The 20,970-nt window shown below is 39.1% G+C and overlaps 1 protein-coding gene across 3 annotated transcripts; it reads left to right on the forward strand.

The window, feature by feature from the left end:
• The first annotated feature begins 1,907 nt into the window (after positions 1 to 1,907).
• Positions 1,908 to 16,523, forward strand: LOC145498903 (uncharacterized). Of its 3 annotated transcripts, none has more exons than XM_081478750.1 (6): positions 1,908 to 4,823; positions 10,488 to 10,760; positions 11,080 to 11,349; positions 12,598 to 12,702; positions 12,986 to 13,164; positions 13,508 to 16,523. In XM_081478750.1, exons 1-6 carry the CDS (start codon positions 4,646 to 4,648, stop codon positions 13,877 to 13,879), a joined length of 1,377 nt encoding a protein of 458 aa, XP_081334876.1. In that variant the 5' UTR covers positions 1,908 to 4,645; the 3' UTR covers positions 13,880 to 16,523. The 3 variants fall into 3 exon arrangements, with proteins under 3 accessions (XP_081334876.1, XP_081334877.1, XP_081334878.1); XM_081478751.1 differs by having other exon boundaries at positions 12,989 to 13,164; XM_081478752.1 differs by having other exon boundaries at positions 11,257 to 11,349.
• Positions 16,524 to 20,970: the final 4,447 nt, after the last annotated feature.

Below are 20,970 nucleotides of genomic sequence, written 5' to 3' on the forward strand. Positions count from 1 at the left end.
GCCCTCGTAAATTCGATAAGGCTCAATTTCCCTTAAAATGACCAAAAAATAAGCAAATTAATAGCGCAGCCTAAACATTTACCGACACAGCTTTCAAAGCATTTCAGAAAGCCGAAAACAGCGTTTAAAAGTATTTGAGAGAAGACCGTATTGAGTGCCCCTGGCCAGTTTCGGGAAGACCGAATAATTGTAATTGTGTTAACAAAAAATTAAAATTTACATCTCAACAAACTTCTTCTACCTGTACAGTAGTGCTGCTTTTCACACCTGGCCTAGTTACACTGACGTCAGTTTAATAAAGATCGTTCCATTAATTACCCACTTAAAATTGTGACGGCGGGAAACTGTTGCAGGTCCTATTGGCTGGATACTGGCAGGTAATGAGCCTCGCTAAGTAAGTTTACGGAAACTTAGATGAAGCAATCAACCTCTGTACATTTTTTATGTAAAATTAGGGAGGGCCATATTGTAAACTACTGGGCAACCAGTAAATTATGTTACCCTCGTTAAATAAAGTCTTTTATTTATTATTTATTATTTTGGGTAAACAAATGAAGTGCCTTCGTTGTCGCCAACGAACTTAGAAATATAATGATTACAAACTATTGAATCATACTGTGGGCAACACCACCCCCCTTCCCCCGCTATCGGGTCTCGCTGAGTTCTGTTTGTAACGAAATGGAAGTTCCATCCTTTTCCCACGATTAGCCCTTTGTTTCAAAGCGAAAATATGAAACTGACGTAGGAAAAGAGTACGTAATGACGTAACAAAATGTCAACAAATTTAGGTTGCCTATCGGGGAGATATTAAAGACACCACTTGTTGTTTTTTCCCAACGTTTCAAGCAAAGCTACAAAACTGACATCTTTCAATATTTGAAGCGTGGCAATGAACTTGAAAAGCATAATTTTGAACAAAAACTGATAGCGATATGAACTTTGGTCAGGTGTTTAAGACTGTTTTTTACAAAATGAAACCTATCCCTGATTAATATGGTCAGTGGCATACACATACGATGACCGCCATATTGGAGAAGGAGATACGCATTTCACTTCACCACGGGTAACAAAATTCAATACGTTTCGTCAATTAAAATGAGACTTAACTCAACACTTCGGTGTTTCCATAAAGCATGTGAGGGCAGGTGTTCAGTTCTCCCCTGTGGAGGTGTGACGTACTCTCATGATGGCAATTTTCGACATTAAAATGAACTGTTTTGATCAAAAATTATAAATGCTTTAGAAATAACGTACTTAGCTTGAGAGCATAAGATTGCGTTGGCTTGGACTGGTCTCAAACTCAAGGCATATTGAGGGATTGAGATCTCTCAAGTGGACAATTACACAGAGTGCCGTGACAGACGGAAAGTGTGTTGTGACGTGATTTGCGGGAGCCCTGCCCAGCGCCGGCGGGCAGGTGACTGAAATTATCATTAGCAAGAACTCCCGCGCAAGAGCCGCTGTTTCTGCAAAATGATGCGAAGACGGTTAATTCGCCGTATCTAACTAAATAACTCATTACTATGTAGCTTTAGGCTGTGACAAAGGAGGTTATTTAGTTCAATAAAGAACAACAATTCTTCGACATTAAGCTGTCCAATCTAGCCAGCATCAGAGTATAGACGGCGTACGTTTTGAAGAAGGAAAATATATCCCTGGTACTAGTTTGGAAGTTTATTTTAATTGAATTTTAAGTTCGATGTTTGAAGAAATAAGTTTAACCCTGAAGTCGCTTTACTCAGAGCCTGAATATTCCAACCCTGAAGTCACTTTACTCAGAGCCTGAATATTCCAGAAGATATTATATTCTACCCTTCCTGTTTTGAAATTAATGTAAAGAATTTTCTAGAATACCACCGGTACATAATAAAAAGCGGTTCGACAAACGTACCGAGAAGACGAACAAATTTCGGGAAGTCAGTTAAGAGTTGAGTATTTCGTGTCAAAATGGTGTTAAAAAGCGAAATGGATGATGTGCGAGGGCTGATGTTGGAAGTCGAGGCCATGGACGCAGAGTTACTCTTAAGGTATCTGAAATGAAGCCGCTTGAACAGTGCTGGCTCGATTCGCTGATGAAAGGGTTCAACTCACAGTTTGGATACAAAATCACGTGGATGAAAAAACTAAACGTTTTTCACCGTCATCTTCTCAATCAATTGACAAATGGACGAGATAAATTATCACATGGAAGTTTAAGTGAAGACACCAGGCGATTTTCCGTTTAAGTATGGATCCGGGTTCTGCTAAATCCGATGCAGAGCCATTAATCACTACGAAATCCACAAACTATTAGTCACGTTTCCCGAGTTCGGCAAGGATAGCGAAAACAGAGCTGAAGCCTACGCTTCTCTCACGTGCGAAAATTTATCCCACTTACTACATAAGGCATGTAAAATAAAATTAACTGAAGGACACGAAACGTCACAGAAAGGTTTGATTACATGCTGGGTTAAAAAGGAGATCATCATTGGAAGCACGGAAATGAACAGACCACAAATATGTGTATGCATCCATCTTTGGTAAGAAACCCTACTGCCATTTTAATCAAAGGAAACACCTCTGAAAGCATAAGTGATAAAGCTGAGTATATCCTGACTCGAGAACATGGGTTGAATTTCGCGTCATCCGAATGTAACACAGGGGTAATTCTGGACATCAAAAGTGAGTTTTGGAGGAAATTAAATCTTTTTGATTTTCGTTGCTATCGTAATTAAGCGATCGTAAACAGTCAGCCATGGGTCACACTCCTCAAATTTTACGGCGGCGTTTTCCTTGTTATTTGTCTCTTTTATCTCCTACCTGTCAAGGATTAAGATCTGGAAAAGATCCGCTCAGTTGTGTTAAAAACTGGCTTAGAAATTGAAACGTGTCTTAACTAAGGATGACCTCTCAGATTAGCGACACGCACAGCGTATCTGTTGTAAGATGCCACTAAGAGATCCCTGATTAGTTTGGTTATAAATGGGTCCACGTGTTACAGAACAAGCTTCATGTCTCCGTCTAAACTGTTTGGACACCCCAACCTGCCTTTGATTATGAAATTGAAGTGCGCGTTTGCTCAGACTCAGCTAACCCATCATGTCATGAAGTAGCCCGGTTTAGAGGTTGTCGGAACAAACGAAACATGTTGACGAGCACGGGCAAGCGAGAATAATAAGCTCCGAGGGTCAAGAAAGTCGTAAATAATCTCCATGATCACATCCATTGGAAGGACAAAAAAACATCAGCATATCCTCGAGTTTCTTTCACATTGATTTAGATGACAATAGTGGTACACTGTGAAATATATGTGCGAGTAAATTTGTTTTGACTGCATACCCGACATGACGTTACTCCATGCAGAGACGTGACTTACAAAATATGCTATGGGTTTCGCAATATGCTGCATTGCGTGGAAGGTGTGACATGCTTACGTCATTGCGGTTCAACATTGTGCAAGGTTTGTAGTGAGTAGACGTCAACAAGGTAACGCGACGTGACTGAGAGACGAGGACCCAAACATGCCTCTTGAAACTGGATTTCGGATACAAGGCTAACTCTGAATGTAGCGAGAGCATTACTACCTTCACTTTAATCTTTTCACTTTTACGAAGGAAGACTGACGGTACGGATGAAATTGTAAATAGAGGCAAAGATGGATTTTCTGACTCGAAACAGTGGGAGCGGTGGGTCACTTAATTGGAGAGGTCAGCAAGGCGCGCCAATTTCGAAGAGCTGACATGTACACAACGCTCTTCCACCCACACTGATTTAAGTATATTTGAATAACGATTATTATTTAACGCTATTTAAGTTTCAGTATGAGATCACTAAATTTATGGACGAGTGTTCATATATTAGCGTTGAACGCTTGAAGTCATTCATAGTAATGACTTACTCGTGACCAATTAAGCCTACACGGTACTTGATTTTGTCCAAGGATAGATCTGACTTAGTTATATCATAACAAAACTGTATTACTAGTATTATGGCGGAGCTCATTCCACCATTAGTGAAAGGTTTAAGGGCAAAAGACATCGGCAATCAAGCGAAGTGGAAAATTCAAAATAGTAACTTAATATAATAGAATATAAAGTGAAATCATGAAAGTGATGAAAAATGTTTCGCTAGCTAGAATTGAAGAGGATTTGTTTTATGTTTGGTTTGGTGAACGGGATTGTTGTCTAAAGTTCTTATTCAGCTTCTGACAATAGAAACACATGTTATCCAACCAATATGCACAACCTATATGAGACTTATAACGTCACGCCATATGTACCTGAGAGCTGCTGGCAAAAATTTAACAATTGAAATGGCAATTGTCGTAAAAGGTGTAATCAAATATGGCTTTTTTTTATAACGAAACATCTGTGTACAAAGTGGCAAATAATGAAGTCGAGATTAAGTCTCAAACATAGTTAGTCACTGAAACAGTACTGGCTAGATAAACAATCACCCGGAAACCACGCTTGAGGCTGGAAACAAAGGCCACATACGTCATATTTTTCCCGTTTGTTTGACATTTATACCGGAAACGCCTCCCACTCTTTGTGAGACATTTGAACTACTCTTGCAAAAAGATTTAAGGAACGACTTCCTCCCAGGGCATAGAAGCTAGCCGTGCAGAGTTTCTATCGGTCCGCTCACCTGACTGGCGTTGGAGAAAATGAGTCAATTCGCCTTCGATCCCGAACTTGAGCAACAGCTAAATGACATAGATGAGTTTATTAGAGCACAGTGCGGAGACGATTTATCTGTTGGATTCAATCAAAGCGAATGGCTTTTGCCTTCACAAACCGGGGAAGCCCCAGCACAGACCATGTCTAGCTCCTGGAATGTAAGAGGTAGGTCTGGAAATTTCATTCTTATTAGACACAAGCGGAACGAAAAGGTACGCCGGTCTACAAACACGACAACTTGAACCTTGTACGTGGCAAGCAACTATAAAATAATCTCCTTATGAGGCAGCGCCATTTTGCCGCTTGCGATTCCAAACTCGCTCGCTTATCAGCAAATAGATTAACTATATACACACATTTCTCTGATAGGACATTATCACCTCAAAAGGTACCACGTATTTTACCCAGGCATAGAGTAGACAAAATAATTACCAAGAGAGAATGATTGCCTTATTTCATTACTGCCTGAAGAAAACTGTTTTATTACTGCCGTCGAACTGTAACCAAATCTGCAAGGCTACAAATATTCTGGACAACTACGTTTCAAGTAATAACAGAAAAAGGAGTATTTAACTCTATTCTAAAGTAACTAGTTTTTAGAGTAAACAAAGGCAGTAAGCTTCTGCCTTTTTAGATGCGTTTTTCTAATTTATTGCGGCATCCATGTGTAAAAGTTCAGTAATTTATGGAGGCTGCTTTTTAAAATGGTTCATCACACTTATTCTCGTCCACGTGCTCTTTAATGTCCGGTTTAGATATTGTTTTTCCTCTTATAAGCAAACTGATGAACTGACATTAATTTTTCCGTGTGTGTTTTTTTAACTGACAATCCCATCTTATTGTTTGACGCACGCGACAACGACCGGTGGGACAAGAAGAGTCGCAAGCAACGTCGAGGTTTAAACCGAGTGACTACTGAATAGCAACATACATGGACATTCTCTCAACATCATGTTAAGTGCCATTGCAATTATACGGTGTTTCCACGGAACAAAAAATGACATTTGTATGTAGTGAACGATCCTGTGTCTTTCCTGTTCCTGTGCTTATCAGTTTAGCAACAACACTGAAAACATAACAAGCTATAACAAACTGGTTCTTGTGTGTTATATACGAATGCCACACTTTCGAGCCTCTCGATAATCAATATAACTAATGGTAACACCTGATCATGAACATTTTCCACTTTTCACTGATTTTACCTGTTTACCTTTCCATGGAAACTTATTGTTGTCATTAAAAATGTACCCTGATTTCGCCAGTTTCTACCGCACCCACTAGCAGGATTAAAAAGATGGCAGCTGACGTATATCACACGTTCAGATAAGTCTAGATCAACCGACTCATTTCGAATAGATGATAATGTCGGAAACCAAGAAATGAACAAAATCCCGCCACCAAGCAGAACAAGAATCATCTACCGAAGTAACTCGAAGGGATTTGTGATTCTGTGCAATGTCAAGGCGTCAGATCATCAGCGGAAGAACTTTCCTCTGAAGCTGGCTGAACCGGGCTCTGGCTGGCAAATCAGTTCAGCTGATCGACTGTTCCGAATTTACCAAACAAAGCAAAATATCAACATAAATGACACAACTAATCGTAGTCATGATGTCAGGAAACTTCAACGTCAAAATTGAATGTTTTCCTTCCCTACAGGTTTGAGCGTGGGACGGTCATACATTCGATAAATATTTTAGTTGGGTTTTGTAACAGTTAAACATTCCTCCCTGGTAATTGTACATCGGGTTGGCAGTGGACAGGCTCTTACTGCCACTATCCTGATTTTGGCTATATTTTTATCACTAATCCCAACGCATTTACGAGGACACCAACAGACTATACTGACAAGACGAATTTTTCCTGAAAGGTATGCACTTCCCTCCTTCTTTAATCGAAATGACTTCACCTTCATAAGAAACATTCAATTCTTATTGATAAATAACAACATTTGTACTTAATAACGTTTCTTTTAATGATAAACTTCTAACTGTTTTATTACTCGACGAATCAAAACCCAGAAGGGAAAACTAGACTCAAAAACTGAAGAGTCAATTCTGCAGATGGGCCACTAAATAATCAGTTTTACATTCTACCCAGCACAAAAACCAGTTTCGTTAAATTATTCAAAAACAGTAGACTCCACACATCGAAGCAGTTTTCAGGGAGGTTTATCTATCTATCTTCATTCAGTTCTATTGCATCAACTTGTTGCTATCGGAAAAAAAAATCGTGCAACATATAAAGATCCCTTTGATAAAAGTTCAGAGCAAAGAGAAACATCTAATGGAAGGACTCTGCTTTGGCCAAGAAAATAATATAGTCTTACTACAAAATTTCTGAGGACTTTCTTTCGTCCAAATGTCTTAAATTACCACTCTTATTACCGTCCGTTCAGATTTAGAAGTAAGTTATTTTAGATCAAAAGCAGCAGAGTTCTGCTTGCTTTAACTAAAGCAACCACTTGACGGGATAAAGGTATGGAAGTAAATGCAACGAAACTTGAAAAACAGCCACTATTTGGTTTACCTGAACTTTCAATATCATGGCTAAGAAAAAAAAAATTATTTCCATCGTTCTTTTTACAGTTCAACTTAATTCTCATTCACAACAAGAGAGCGTTTGCTCTGTGCATAAACCTAATAAACAACAGAGTCGTTTTCAACTAACTGATCTTCGGAAAAGAGACAATTGACAATTCAGCAGGACTGACGTTGTCCCAAAACTACGTAAGTACTTGTACAGATGATTATTTTGTTAAACTTCGCCGTTAATACACCACCAGTTCCTCAGCAAGAACACAATGCGATCAAGTAGAACAACAGACGACCTAACTTTATCTTCTGATAAAGTCAGTGGACTTTGGAACTAGCTGAAATGTCCATCGTTCACTCGAGATCATGTAATCCACCAAACAGCCACTTAAATCAGCAAAAATATCACCAATGTAGTTTTCCACTAGTTTTGTGATTCAAGACCAAGTAAAACAATTTTTCATTTTATATTTAGTGCACAACTGATTCGGAGAGTATTGGAAAGGCTAACAAAGGTCCCAGCGCCATAGACTAGCAACCTTTCGTGGCATTCACATTTTTCACCTTCCATATTATACAACATTTAGTTAGAAATTGCACCAACCTTTCCTTATGTCTTTCATCTGCGAAAAATAACTAGTTCAACTTCCATGGGAATCAGTGTAAGTGAAAAAAATACCTCGGTAGCTCAGACAAAGAACCTAAGGCAGAAGACGTGTAAGACAGTAAAGCGTTGTCATCCTGACTATCAAGGGCGTGACAAACTGGATTACTATCAGAGTTTTCGTAGCTTTTCGTGGTCCTCTGTTAAGATTTTTACTCATTTTAAAAGGCTACAGCATTTAAATTCCAGTGAGGAATGCTAGGACAAGCTTTAAACTTGGGTTTAATTTGTTAGCTGACATTCAGTCGAGAGTACAAAAGTACAAAGCAGCTCAGTCGTGAAAACATATGCCGGAAAGGATAAAGCACGATTGTCTTAGATTTAAGCACGATTTTGCTTAGAACTTGGACAACTAATGAAATTCAGCATGGTGTTTTCTCAGTCACAGAGGTCGTATTTAACTTCTTACGTATTAATTTCAGCAGGTCCTACATAGCTCAAAAAAAGGAAAGACAGTAAAGCGTTGTCGTCTGTTATCAAGGGCATGACATGACTGATTTCGTAGCATTTCACGGTTCTTCGTTAAATTGAAATAGAACTTCTCGTTTCAGAAGGCGACCGCACTTAACTTCTAAGAAGAAACGGCTAGTACAAATTTTAAACTTGGGTCGAATATTAAGTTATTCAGTCGAGAGAAGAAAATACAACGCGGCTAATAATAACATGTGATGGAAAAAATGACACGATTGCCTTCGGAGAGGGTTAAGCACGACTTTTGCTTACAACGCGACCATCTAATAAAATTCGACAAGGTGCTTTACCAGTCGTAGGTCGTATTTCAATTTCTCCGCTACAGGTACCGTGTATTTCAACAAAGACTTTTAACTATAGCATAATCTACTAACATTACATCTGCCAAATCCTCGCTGTTTTCAATTATGCCAATATGGCTATTGCTTGTGATATGCAAACTACGGCTTTAGTCTGTAACAAACAGGAAGTATGTCAAGTAGTCTTCTCCACCCTTAAAGTCAAAACTATTTATCCGCTTGTTCCATTCGCCCACGTATACTTTGAAGTCAAATCAGAAAAGATTTAATCCATGAATTCTCGGTACAAAGAGCACACACTCGAAGTAACCACCTAATAAATTCAGTTAAAGCGTCTCAGTTCTTGTCGTAATTCGCCTTTGAAATACATTACAAGTGGATTTAATTAATGAATTAACATAACAACAGAGCAGTAGGCAGCGTGCGTTCGACATGCATCGAGCTAGCATATATCAAGCCGCCATATTGTTAAAGCATACCGCCAGCAGCAGCAGAGTGTCTTCGACATCAAATCAGCTTTCATCAAGCCGCCATATTGTCAAAGAGTACGTTTAGCCGCTAACAACAAGTACATTTAGAAAATCCAAATTAGCATTTTTTTACATTTACTAGTGGTACTTAAAAGTCATTAACCGTTTAAACATCAGAAGGAGCCAACCACTCAAATTTTGAAAACAATTTTAACGACTTGAGAAGCTTTGTAACACCGAAATGCGTTTCTGTGATTATTTTTATTGCAGCAGCATTTGTACTTCTTTAATATCAAGTCTACAAAGTTGTGCATCACTATACACCATACTCAGACTATACTCAGAGCGTTTCCGCCGCATTTTCATAAGAAAGGAAAATATTCAACGATATTTTTGTGGACTGACGTGTTCTAATGAAATTTCGAAAACATGTTCTGAGCAGAAATGATGCATTTTGCCCACGCCAAGCGGAAAATAACACCATTACTGCAGATAATGCTTGACTTCAACAACCTGTTCGCTACGAACTGCAGGTGATAGAATTCAAGGTGTTTGTACAGAACGACTGAATATCTCACCGCGCTAATCGACTTCACACGAGAAATCGCACTATACATCTATTAAAGAAAAGTTACAGCTACCACGGACATTAATATCTCTATACTAGATTACAATCGTTTTCGTTGCTTTGAATGTTACTACATCTTCATGCGTGTGCTAAGATCCAAACAATTTTAAATTACATCCGGTTTTAAGGGAGTGGAGTTGTTTTCACTTTGTTTTTTTCCGCTTAATCTAGCGACCTATGATAGAAAGTAGTGTCAGAATATGTGTCGACAAACGTATCTTATGTTATTACTTCAAGTTCCTTCTTGTAAAGCGGAATCGAGAATTGCGCTGGTAATTGCAGTTTCCAAACCGCAAACCCCTTTGCACGCTTCAACTGCAATTACAATATAATTTCATACCAATATAGCTTTGCCCGAGGAAGCAAGCGAAAATAACCCTGACTCAATTGTTACCGGCTTCAGATACGCGTGATGAACACAGCGTTCATTTTGAATAGCCAGGGTCAAGGTTTATATCAACATTCCCGCATAATCCATCTCCAGGCAATATTCGATTCTACAAAAAGATCATTCGAAAGACAAAAGTTGTACTAAATAATTTAAAAGTATCACGTAGAAAGCAGAAGCGGAAAATCCGCTCTGACCGTGATCTGAATTATGTATGCATGGTTACCTTTTCAAAGTAGCAAAAAATAATCTTTTGTTGGACTCATGGATAATCACATAATCTCTTACAGACGAACTATTTGTTTTTGAGTTCTTAGCTGCTATAATGGCTTCCAGGATTTTCAGAGTGCTAAACTTTTCATCTTCTTCTGCCAACAGCCGACCAGAGTTTTCCATCCTCTTGTGGTGCCAAGATGGAAGGGCTCTCTAAGGACCCTCCTCCAAAAGATTTACAGCCTGAGGTAGGGGTTCAAATAATGAACCTTATGGACACCTATGATAAGCGAACAAAGAAGTTGTCTGGAAAGTACGAATATCGACTGGGATCTTCAGAGGTGACTATTGTGGCCCGTGCATCCGATGAAATAAAAAGAGTCCGAGTTTACGTTCAGAGATGTCCTGAAGCAGCAGTTAGAACACAAGACACAGTGGGTAAGTCGACTTCAAAAGCCCATCGCCTTAACATAGGCTTACAAAAGAACCACCACATAGACAAGTTCTCCGATACAACGAGCAATGGGGTGGGCCCCACCCACAATTGTAAACAATTCACTCTGCTCTATCAACAACTGCACTACAACTAGTTCCCGTTGTCCAAGTTTAAGAGAACTCAGAATCTTGCATAAAGATAAAGATAAAGACCCACTGATGCACGACGTTTTTTTACTTGCCGTTTAAAAAAGTCAAAATAATCAAAGCTCGATATAAAATTGCACGCATAAACATTATTACACTATTGCGTTTTCTCCAGGTCCTGTTGAGCTACAGGTAAACTTGCAGCAGCACGACCACTCGCAGACGGTCGTGTCAGTTGATTTAGGCTCAGTGCACAGAACTGACGACGGCAATGCGGTATACCGACTAGAAAAGGCGGATGTCTTGGAGAGAAATAAGTGGGAGCTGATTATTATGATGGGTTTTCATGCAGGAGTCGTCACTACTGTCAAGTCAAAACCTTTCAGAATCACCACAAGGGCTAGCCACAAGACCAGGAGTCCGGAACTACCACTAGAGAAGTCAAGTAAGTAAAACCTTTACTCAGCACGAACGAATCGACCATTGGTGGAGCTTCCAAACGCCATGTTCCAGTACCATCACAGCTTGGTAAAAATAAGTCATGAAAATAAAAACGATTTCCTCTTGGTATGCTAAAGAAATGTACCACATAGGAGAGTATACCAAGAGTTTGGCGCGGAAAAGATAGGGCAAACTGCACGCAGCATAGAGTGCAAGACTACTAATAAAATTTGTGCAAAGATCGCACTGGAGAATGTTTCACTCATGCGCTTATCACGACATATGTGCTAAGTAGTAACAGGTGTCTACATCCCAACCAGAGATTTTCTATGTACGGCCAGCCCGACTTAGTCAGCCAGTGATCATGTTTTGTCGTACTATCTTTTCTTCAGTCCGATTTCGTTACAAAGCTGCCTACTAATGGCAAACCAAAACACGTCCGAGCTGAATTTGGTACGAGGCTGAGTGGTTTCCACCGGATTTACTTCAGTGAGTGGCAAAGTTCCCAATAGAATGACGCAAAACGCATGCAAACCAAAAAAGGTGCGAGCTGAAATTTGGCTGAGTTTTTATTTCTGGATCTATTCCAGTGAGTGGGAACGTTCCTTGTAGAATGACGAAAAACTCATGGTTGTAAACTCGTGACAAAAAAAACCCTGCGGGCTGAAAAGTACGAAGCTAGGTTTCTTTCAGACTGAGATCTATTTTACTGAGTGGGAAATTCCCCACAGAATGTCATTAAACTCATGGCATTTTAACTCATGGCAAGCCAAGAAACGTGAGAGCCAAATGGAATGCAAACCAGAAAAATCATGGCAAACCAGAAAACGTGCAAGCTGAAATGTACGAGGCTATGTTTTTCTTTTTTGTATATACGTTTTTTAATTTTGGGGAGGATCTATTTCAATGAGTGGGCAATGGAATGACGTCAAAGCGGGGGCCTACGATTAGTGCTCTGTAAAACCAGCACGCTTTAGTAATTACCAGGTATCCAGGTTGCTATCGTTAGATGTTAGAATGTTGCCAGTGATGTAAAATTTTCTTAGGCTACTCAGTAGTAGAACTGAAAGCCACTGCATTGCAAACTGTACACTGAGGTACGAATACAACAGCTGTAGCTACCAACGCTAGTAATCATAGAAGTATTTGACAGGTACGCTGGCTTCACTCTCAAAACGTTACAACTATATAAGGGAAGGTCTTTTTCTTAGAGATTCGAGTAACTAGTTAATTGTTCTTTGCCCTTTGTTAGGTGTCGCTGGAAATGACATTCAGAGAATACCCTCGCAACATTGTGAAGTCCAGAATCACTCGTTCAAAAGCTCCAATTTCACAGAAGTTGACGAAATTGCGATAGGTAGGTTATTACCAAGTACTAGTCAAGCAACGCACGACAAAAGAGAAGGTGAAAACACTGTAGCTGTTTAAGCTGTTTGAAAATAGTTCCAGATAGGTAAGCGACTGAGGAGTGCGAGATAACCGAGTTCGAAATAACGAGGTTCACTGAGCTTCAAGGATAAGAAGAGCGAGACACTAAGGCAAAACTCTTTATAGTGCTACATTCGTAGCAACAAGATTGGCGTAGTAATGTAGTACCATAGAGTTTAAAGCTACAACTGACCTATTAAACATTTCTTCAGCAGAATCCCTCAATTCAAACGCTGTTGTTAACAGAGTAGCCTCAAAGCTTCGTCAAGAGCTTTCAAAGCTTCATCTTAATGACGAGAACCCCAGCTCAACTCCAACATGTTTGAAGACAAATCCACTTGTTTTTGGCAAAGTTGTTCTGCGACCAGATACGAAACTTGACAAAAGAAAGGTGAGTCGTCGACACAATGATGTCATGTCACTCTTATATGAAAAGTATCGATTAAGTTGATAGATCATCAAGTTTTTAGACCTGACTGAATTAATTGCAGCACTATTTATCCTCATTTTGATGAGCATCAGTATTTCTTAGTTTTATAGCAGCAGGTTCGGGACCCCACGGTTACTCCTACTCCTCCTCCTCCTCCTCCCCCTCCTCCTCCTCCTCCTCCTCACCCACCTTTACAACCCGTCATTGACCAGCTGAAACCAGTCAGTCTCTGCAGATCTGCTAATACATTTATGTGCAATGAAACGCTTATCGTTTGTTTTGTGGACTTCTTTTGTTTCTCCAGGTCTCAATGCACTACAATCGTGATGTTCGCGCTCGGTACGTTGTCGAACAACCTGACCTTCCTGATCTGTTAAAACTTATGAGCCGCCGAACGACTTGCACAAGTGGCGGAAGAAGACGAGCAAATGGCTTCAAAACCGCCGAGGAAGACTTTTGGTGGGCGTGCGGGCTATGTTTCTTTGAGAGGCGAAAGAAATCTACAGTTAAAGCCCACGTAACACAACGAGTTTGCCAGAAAACATCTTTGAGGAAAGAAATGAGACAGAGAAGAAAGGCGTTAGGTCACTTAAAACGATACGCTAGCTGTGAATTTAGCACTGAAGGATTTGAAGACATTGAGCCACTGGCATGGAACAGTCCTCTTTCCGTCTAGCTGAATCAAATGGTACTTTTAGAACCATCCACTTCGGATTGTGTCCCAACACTTTACAGCAGCAAGACTGTGGTTTCAAACAAAGTGCAGGATCGAAGCCGAAGTGCAAAAAAGTAGATGCAGATTATACTTCGTGTAATTACGGATTTAGATCTGTCGAAACGTAGTCGGCTAACAGCAAAGATGTTCCAACTGCATATGATTTACTGCACTATCTTAATATTCCTACCCAACACCAGAATCGTTGCGTATTGCAGCATCGTGCATCAACATATTACTGAGACGTGATCTACAGACATTTCAGTCTTCTTATGGATTCAAGAGCCCAACTCGTATACTGAAAGCGCGTTTCCAATAAAGGCGAAAAGGAAAATATTAAGAACATGCAGTAAAATCAAATAGCATAGTACATAGACAGAAAAGAAATATATCTAAGAACTACCCCGGAACATATGGCACATAAACATATGTCTATATTATTTAGTAACAATAATTATACTAGTATTTTATCGCAGATGTGGTCACCTTATGGCCCATATTCATATTTATATCGATCGAACTAAATAACCCACTAGCATCGCTTTTGAAGAGCAAATCGGTAATGTTTCTCATCAAAGAAATCACGGCTGAAGGCTGCAAGGATGAAAACATTGCCCATGCCAAAACGGTGGGATGATACCCAAGGTTTAGAAGGAATTGCCCTTTTAACCGGAGTCTTGGGAGTGACTTTAAATCAACTAACCCAATATGCATAAGCTCTGTTGTACTTAACACTATGCCGTACTAGCGCCCACCGCAGGCAGGGTAAGTTTTTCCTCGGGCTTCTAAAGTTCGTTAAGAATCAAACTTTGAAGCACATGCTACTTAATTATCATTCTAGAAGGGAAAATAAGACTAGATAACTAACTAGGCGCTGTGAAAGCGCTATCAGTGCAATAAAAGACAGCCTGCTTACTAGGGTTATCGCTAGTTTCCGACCAAAAGTATATCAAAAGTGCAAAGTAAGCCCATCTCAATATCCCGACAAGCCCTGAGTTTATAATTGCGCAAAAGGTGTTTTAGTGGGCTTATTACCGAAAAGAGTTCCGCATCTAAGGTTGTTTGAGAGAGGAGAGACGTTTCAGAATGACTTAAGGAGAGAGATCTTATATTATTGATGGAGTACTTCCCTAAAATTAAAAATTTTTCGCTCTGAGAATGCATGCCAACTGATTCAATACATAAATTATTAAATGCAGATTTCTCACAGGCGAAGGAAATGTTAAGAACTTTTGACCCTTATGAGACCTAAAAACTGGTTCAACCTCGTTAAACAAATGGTGACGAGCAAATTGACAATAAAGGCCCGCGCAATTTTATGCAACTATTCTGAAGCGTGAGGTTCAAATACAAGTTCAGTTTGGTTTGTAAAGAACGAAACGTTCGACACAAGTTCAATTTCTAATTTTTCACCTAAGTGGAACAGTTATACAGATTTCTAGATTAACCAAAACAGTCAGAACGTGCACTCTTAATTTAGTAAATATTTTGAGCTCATAACACTACACAACTATCATATATAAGTTAGTACTTATTTCGACCACACGAAATGGAAAAAATCTCGTTCACACTAACTCAGCAGGGTTAGGTTTACCACGGGGTTTCAATAAATTAACTTGTACTTGTAATAATGGGAGCTTTGATGTCTATGAACATAGGTAGTAAATGATCTAAAGGCACAAACTTAAGAATTTAAACCACTTTATCTAATGTGAGCAGGGTATTAGCCAAGGTAATGGCAAAAAAGTAGTATTTATTAATAATCAAATAGTTTATCTGGTAGATGATAGATATGCTTACAAAAAAGGTAGTTAGACTATGAAAGGGGTGGTATTGTTATTATAAAAGGTGTCGGGGTACTAATAGTTTTTCCATGTATAAGGTCATCAATAGTCTATCACGATTACAAATTGTCTATTATACCTGACTTCTCATGGCCAACTCATGGAGTTCTTGGACTTTGTTTTACTGAAGTGAGGAAGAAACATTATTCAATAAACCACAAGAGAACAATTTCGTAAGGACATGATCATTACTATAAAAATCAGTTCTCTCCTTCCTGAGCAGAGAGAGAGAAGACAGCCACTAATCATATGTCTGCAGCAAGAAAGTTCAGAAAATCCTAAAGACCTGCTTAATTCATGAAGATTCTTTTATACAGTCATGATATACCTTTGGCGCAGAATACTTAGTTCAGCTTTCCCATCTCCCCATTATCATCCTCCATGATTAAACCAGCTAAAATTCAAAAAATTTACTGCTGGTAATTCGTATGGACAAACATCACCTTCTCTTATGATTTAGTAGGACCCCACTAATTCGAACTTGGTTACTTTGAAATTCCCGTTATATCGAACACAAATGCATTTCCCTTGGATTTTCCCTTGTTTTCCAGTAATTTACAATCGGTTATTACGAACTCGGCTATTTTGAACTCCCCGCTATCATGAACTGATTTCTCTTTCCTTTGGCCTAAAATAAACCCCACTTGTTTCGAGCTCAGTTCCTAGAGTTTGAAAAATAAACATCATCATGGTGTCAGACCACGTTAGAACAAGCTGCAAATTGGGCTTTTCATTGCACTTTAATCTTGTACTGTAATGAACTTCGTCCTCGGGTGTTTCTCTTACGGTCTCTGTGTCAATACAAAAATGTACTCCATCGTGTTGATTACATATTAATCACTATTAATTGTTATTTTAATATTTAATGCTGAGCCGGTTATTTCGAAACCCCGCTAGTTCGAAGAATTTTTTTTACAACCTTCGAGTTTGAAATAGCGGGGTTCAACTTAAGCTGAAAATGATATATTCTGTGTGGCTGTTTTTATGGAGATTAATGATATCATTAGTGAAGTTAATTCCTATAATAAATCATTTGATGAAATGTTTTGAAAACCTTTATGGAACGACAAGGATCAACAGACAGGATAACATTACTCATGTTTATCTCTTGTAATAATCTTTATCTCTAGTATTAAGACGGGTTCCGCTCAAAGTTCGAGCAATATGTGCAAAAATTAATTACTAAAAATCTACTCACAGCACGGTAGTTTTTGAATAATATTTCAAACATCTCACTTTAATTAATTTCTTTAAAGAAGTGATCCCGCGATTAAATTCTCGAGTGTTCTCGAAAAAGTTAATGTCCAACCTCGTAAGAATGCTCCATTCCTGTGTTATTGTGTTTTCAACTAACGCGAAACGTCCGTTTTAATTGAAATATGGATAACTTCAAGTTCAATTTTCTCTCGCGGGGTCAGCTTGAGAGCTTTTTGGTAACTTTATTTTTGCCATTATTGCTCGAATGTTCTGCAGAAATGATCTTAAATAGTCTTTGCCTCTTGTAATAGCCTCAGGCACTTTATTTCTTGGAATGGTTTTTATCTCTTGTAATAGCCAAGTACAACAAACGTCTAAAATGAACATAAAAATGACATGAATTATTCAATTAATTATAGAATAATGAGAACGCTACATTAACGCAGCTGCGTGGAATTCACTGCCATGATAGCGATAGACTAAAACTTCTGTTTCAAACAATCTACGCGTTTCAAACAATGTCATATTGTAGTTTCAAAAATGGGAGCTTTCAAGTCTATAAATCTAAATACGGAATCAAAATCCAAAAATCAACGAATGTTTAACGGAATTACGTCACGATTTGCGCATTTTGAAAAGTTTAGCCTAGATTTTCCTCGTTCATTGCTTGTAATCCATGTCAATCGTCTCTATCATCAACTCTCTGGTGTTCTTCTTTCTTAGCAAACTATTATCATTTTCAGGTTTCCTTCAATTTAAAGATAATTTTGCGCGAGGCAAAAATAACTCGAAATGCCGTGACTAAGCTCCCTCAACTAATATGAACTGGGTGCTAGCCAAGTTAACGGCTTATGGCTCATTATTTATTAACTATCAAATAGCTTGTATGGTAGGCCTGGCTAATAAAAGTAGTTAATTCGGAACAAGGATATGCTTTGCACGGATGTGCAGAATGACCTTGTGTATGTTTTTATGTAAAATATTGGTGCTCCGGCTAAACTGAGTTTATTAACATGACACATGTCAAGTTATCAAGATTTCGCTTCGTGTTGCTTGCGTTTTCCTCGCTCTCCACTGTATCATGTATTATCTCTAGTTTAACATATGCTGAATAGTTGTAACGAGAACAGCGCGATCCTGCATTCCGAACAATTAATCAGTGTCCTGCAGAAAACTCTCCTCAACCCATCGAGCCACCCAGAACGTACGAAAATATTCTATACTCGAAAAATAAACTCTCGTTTACTGACTGATATTCATATATTTTAGCGCTCGTTCTCATTAATGGTCTTTCCTCAAACAATGTCCTGAAGGTGTCGGAAACAAGAGAACCTATTGAAAATACCGTCTTGATTTTAAAGTTTTAAAGGATGAAAGTTAAATGGACAGGGCATTTCAGATATCAATTCAATACTTGTATTGCAGTGAAAACAATAATACTTCAATACAAACATCTGCCCACTACAGATTCTGAAAAACAAAAAAAGTTCAACTGAAGTCAAGACCATTGACTAGCGATTGGCACATTTTGATGGTAAGTTATTTAGCCAGTCATTACATTAAAAACAATATTTTCTAAGCATATTTTCTTGCAAAGCCACCTTACATTACGGAACGGGTAAAGGCATCAATGGAGGAGAATGCTTGTTTTCTGGATGTGACGTGATTTTCATAATTTATGCCACGTGCTGTTAAACAATTAGATTTTGAGTTCGAGATTTCTATGACGTCAGTGATGGCTGGCGAGGACGAAGGCGGAAACTACTTTCACCGAGAGCGAAAAATGTACTTGATTTGGTATAATTTCCGTCAAAAATTATTTCAATAAATTTATCTAAATATGTAGTAGTGCGACACCTCACGCTCGAGTTTTAATGCTTGGAGGATGACAGATTAATGGATCAGGCAATAGGGATATCTTCTAAGGCTTACGTCAGATTGGAAACAATACTTGCGATGCGTACCTGCTCATTACATACATGAACTCTGAATAAACAGTCAAGAAAGCACCTGTGACCACCGTTCGACGCAGTTCGGACGTCATTTAACCGTTTTATATCTTTCCGTGCTTCTGTGGCATTGTAACCAATGTTAAGTACATCTTACCACATCTGCTCACAAAGACCCACACATGGTAGCATCACGTCATACCAACTTTACAAATACTTAGCTATTTACCAATTTTGAAGTTGTTAAAAGTAATTTAGCCCTTCATCAGAACATTTTTCTATGCAGTTTACCGTGTGGTGGAGTGAAAACATCACCGTTCTACCATCACCTAAAACCCAACACACACATGCGCAAGCCTCGGTGGAATTAATACAAATGTCGCGTAAGGCGTGCTTGGAAGGTGAAAAATGTCTGCGACGCTCAAAACTTGAGCGGGAAGAGCGCGTGAGGTAGAGAAGCACAAGCTAAACTAGTTTAGCTCGCAAGAAACCGCATTAAGTGACGTCATTATGGCGCGAAATTTTCTGGCCGTCGTGTGTCAGTAGAGGAGGTTATAAAATTTGTTTACTTTCTATCAAAGAAAATTCACAACGTAGAACCGGTGATACAGGTTTTTGCTCTCGCGGTGACGCTTGTGAAGAAAACAATAATCGACTCGCCGCCGAAACAAAAAGTCAGTGTTTCGCCGCTGTCGACAGTGTTCAACACAGGCCGTGAGTTATTTCAAAGCAAACTGCATGTATTGTACTGAGAAACGAGTTAAATTTGAAAAACTTATATTCATTAATCGTCTGCATTACAGATATCAAAACAGAACATAATGTGTTGAACAAAGCTGTTTACAAACGCATTTTTTCACCGGCTTCTCCGACATGACGTAGTCACAGCTCTGCATGAGGTAGATTTGGGCTTCCAAAACCTCAGGGATATTTTTCGTTGCGAAATTAAACTTCTTTCACTTCGTCAGTTCAAATGAAAGCCAAGTGAAAGTTTCCCTGGCTATTTAAAAGCGGTATAGTGGACCCCGGTTGTTACGGACACTAAATTGACCTGTAAAATTGTCGGTATCATACGTAAGTCCATATTAGCGGGCTCTAAGAATAAACGTCACGACATGCGCTTTATCTGTAAAAGCTTGGAACTAAAGCACCCAATATAAACAGAGACAAAACGACACTTAAGGCCTGGTAACTGCAACTTAAATTGTAACTTAAGCTTGTGCTCATTTAAATAGTCAGATGTCTCGCACTTACATTAATACTCTCCTGTCCGTTTCAAAAGCGGCAAAATAATCAGTTATTTAAATTGTACCCATACCCACGTTATTTAATATATAGTGCAAAGATATTTTGCTTCCTAAAGGTTTAAAATGGCAAAATGATCCGGCTTGAAAAATGAAAATCGACGGAGCGAAGCGCAAAGCCAGAGTCCGTAAAGGTTACTTAGTATGAGCGTATGTCACTCGTCCGTGGAAAACTTCCGTTATCCATATTAACCGGTTTCCGTATTTAGCGGCTATTAAAAATAAGAGAAAACATGTCAGCCTTTTGTCGGGACAAACAAGACTGTCCGTTATTGGCAGGTTACCGCATTAAGCGGGTGTCCGTAGAGCGGGGTTCTACAGCAGCATCTTTGCTTGTCTTGTTTGAATTCCTCCGGTAAATTTGGCGCGCAAAAGGGATGAAAGTCCATCGCGCCAGCCCTTGTAAATTCGCTCAAGAAAGGAATCAAAAGAAGAGGAATCAGTGCGTTCGGGAACAAGTAAATACACCCGCTCGTCATATGCATTTTTCTAATCTCTTCCAGCTGCCTGGGCCAGGCAGTGAAGGACGGATAAGTGCTAGAGTTGAACTGGGCCGGGCAGTGAAGAAACGATGTGTAGAGAGTGCAGTGGGCTTTTCATCGCCATGAACAAAGGAAAAATAAAAGTAACGAATAGTATGAGGTGAAGGAAACGAAAGGAGGATGTATGATGATGATACAAATTAAGGATTAACAAATGTTTCTTTAGAATAGATTCTTGGTTTCAAAAGGTGACAATGCTTAACTGAGTAAAACGTT

The sequence above is a fragment of the Orbicella franksi genome, chromosome 1 (genome assembly GCF_964199315.1).
Source record: "Orbicella franksi chromosome 1, jaOrbFran1.1, whole genome shotgun sequence".
NCBI lineage: Eukaryota > Metazoa > Cnidaria > Anthozoa > Scleractinia > Merulinidae > Orbicella > Orbicella franksi.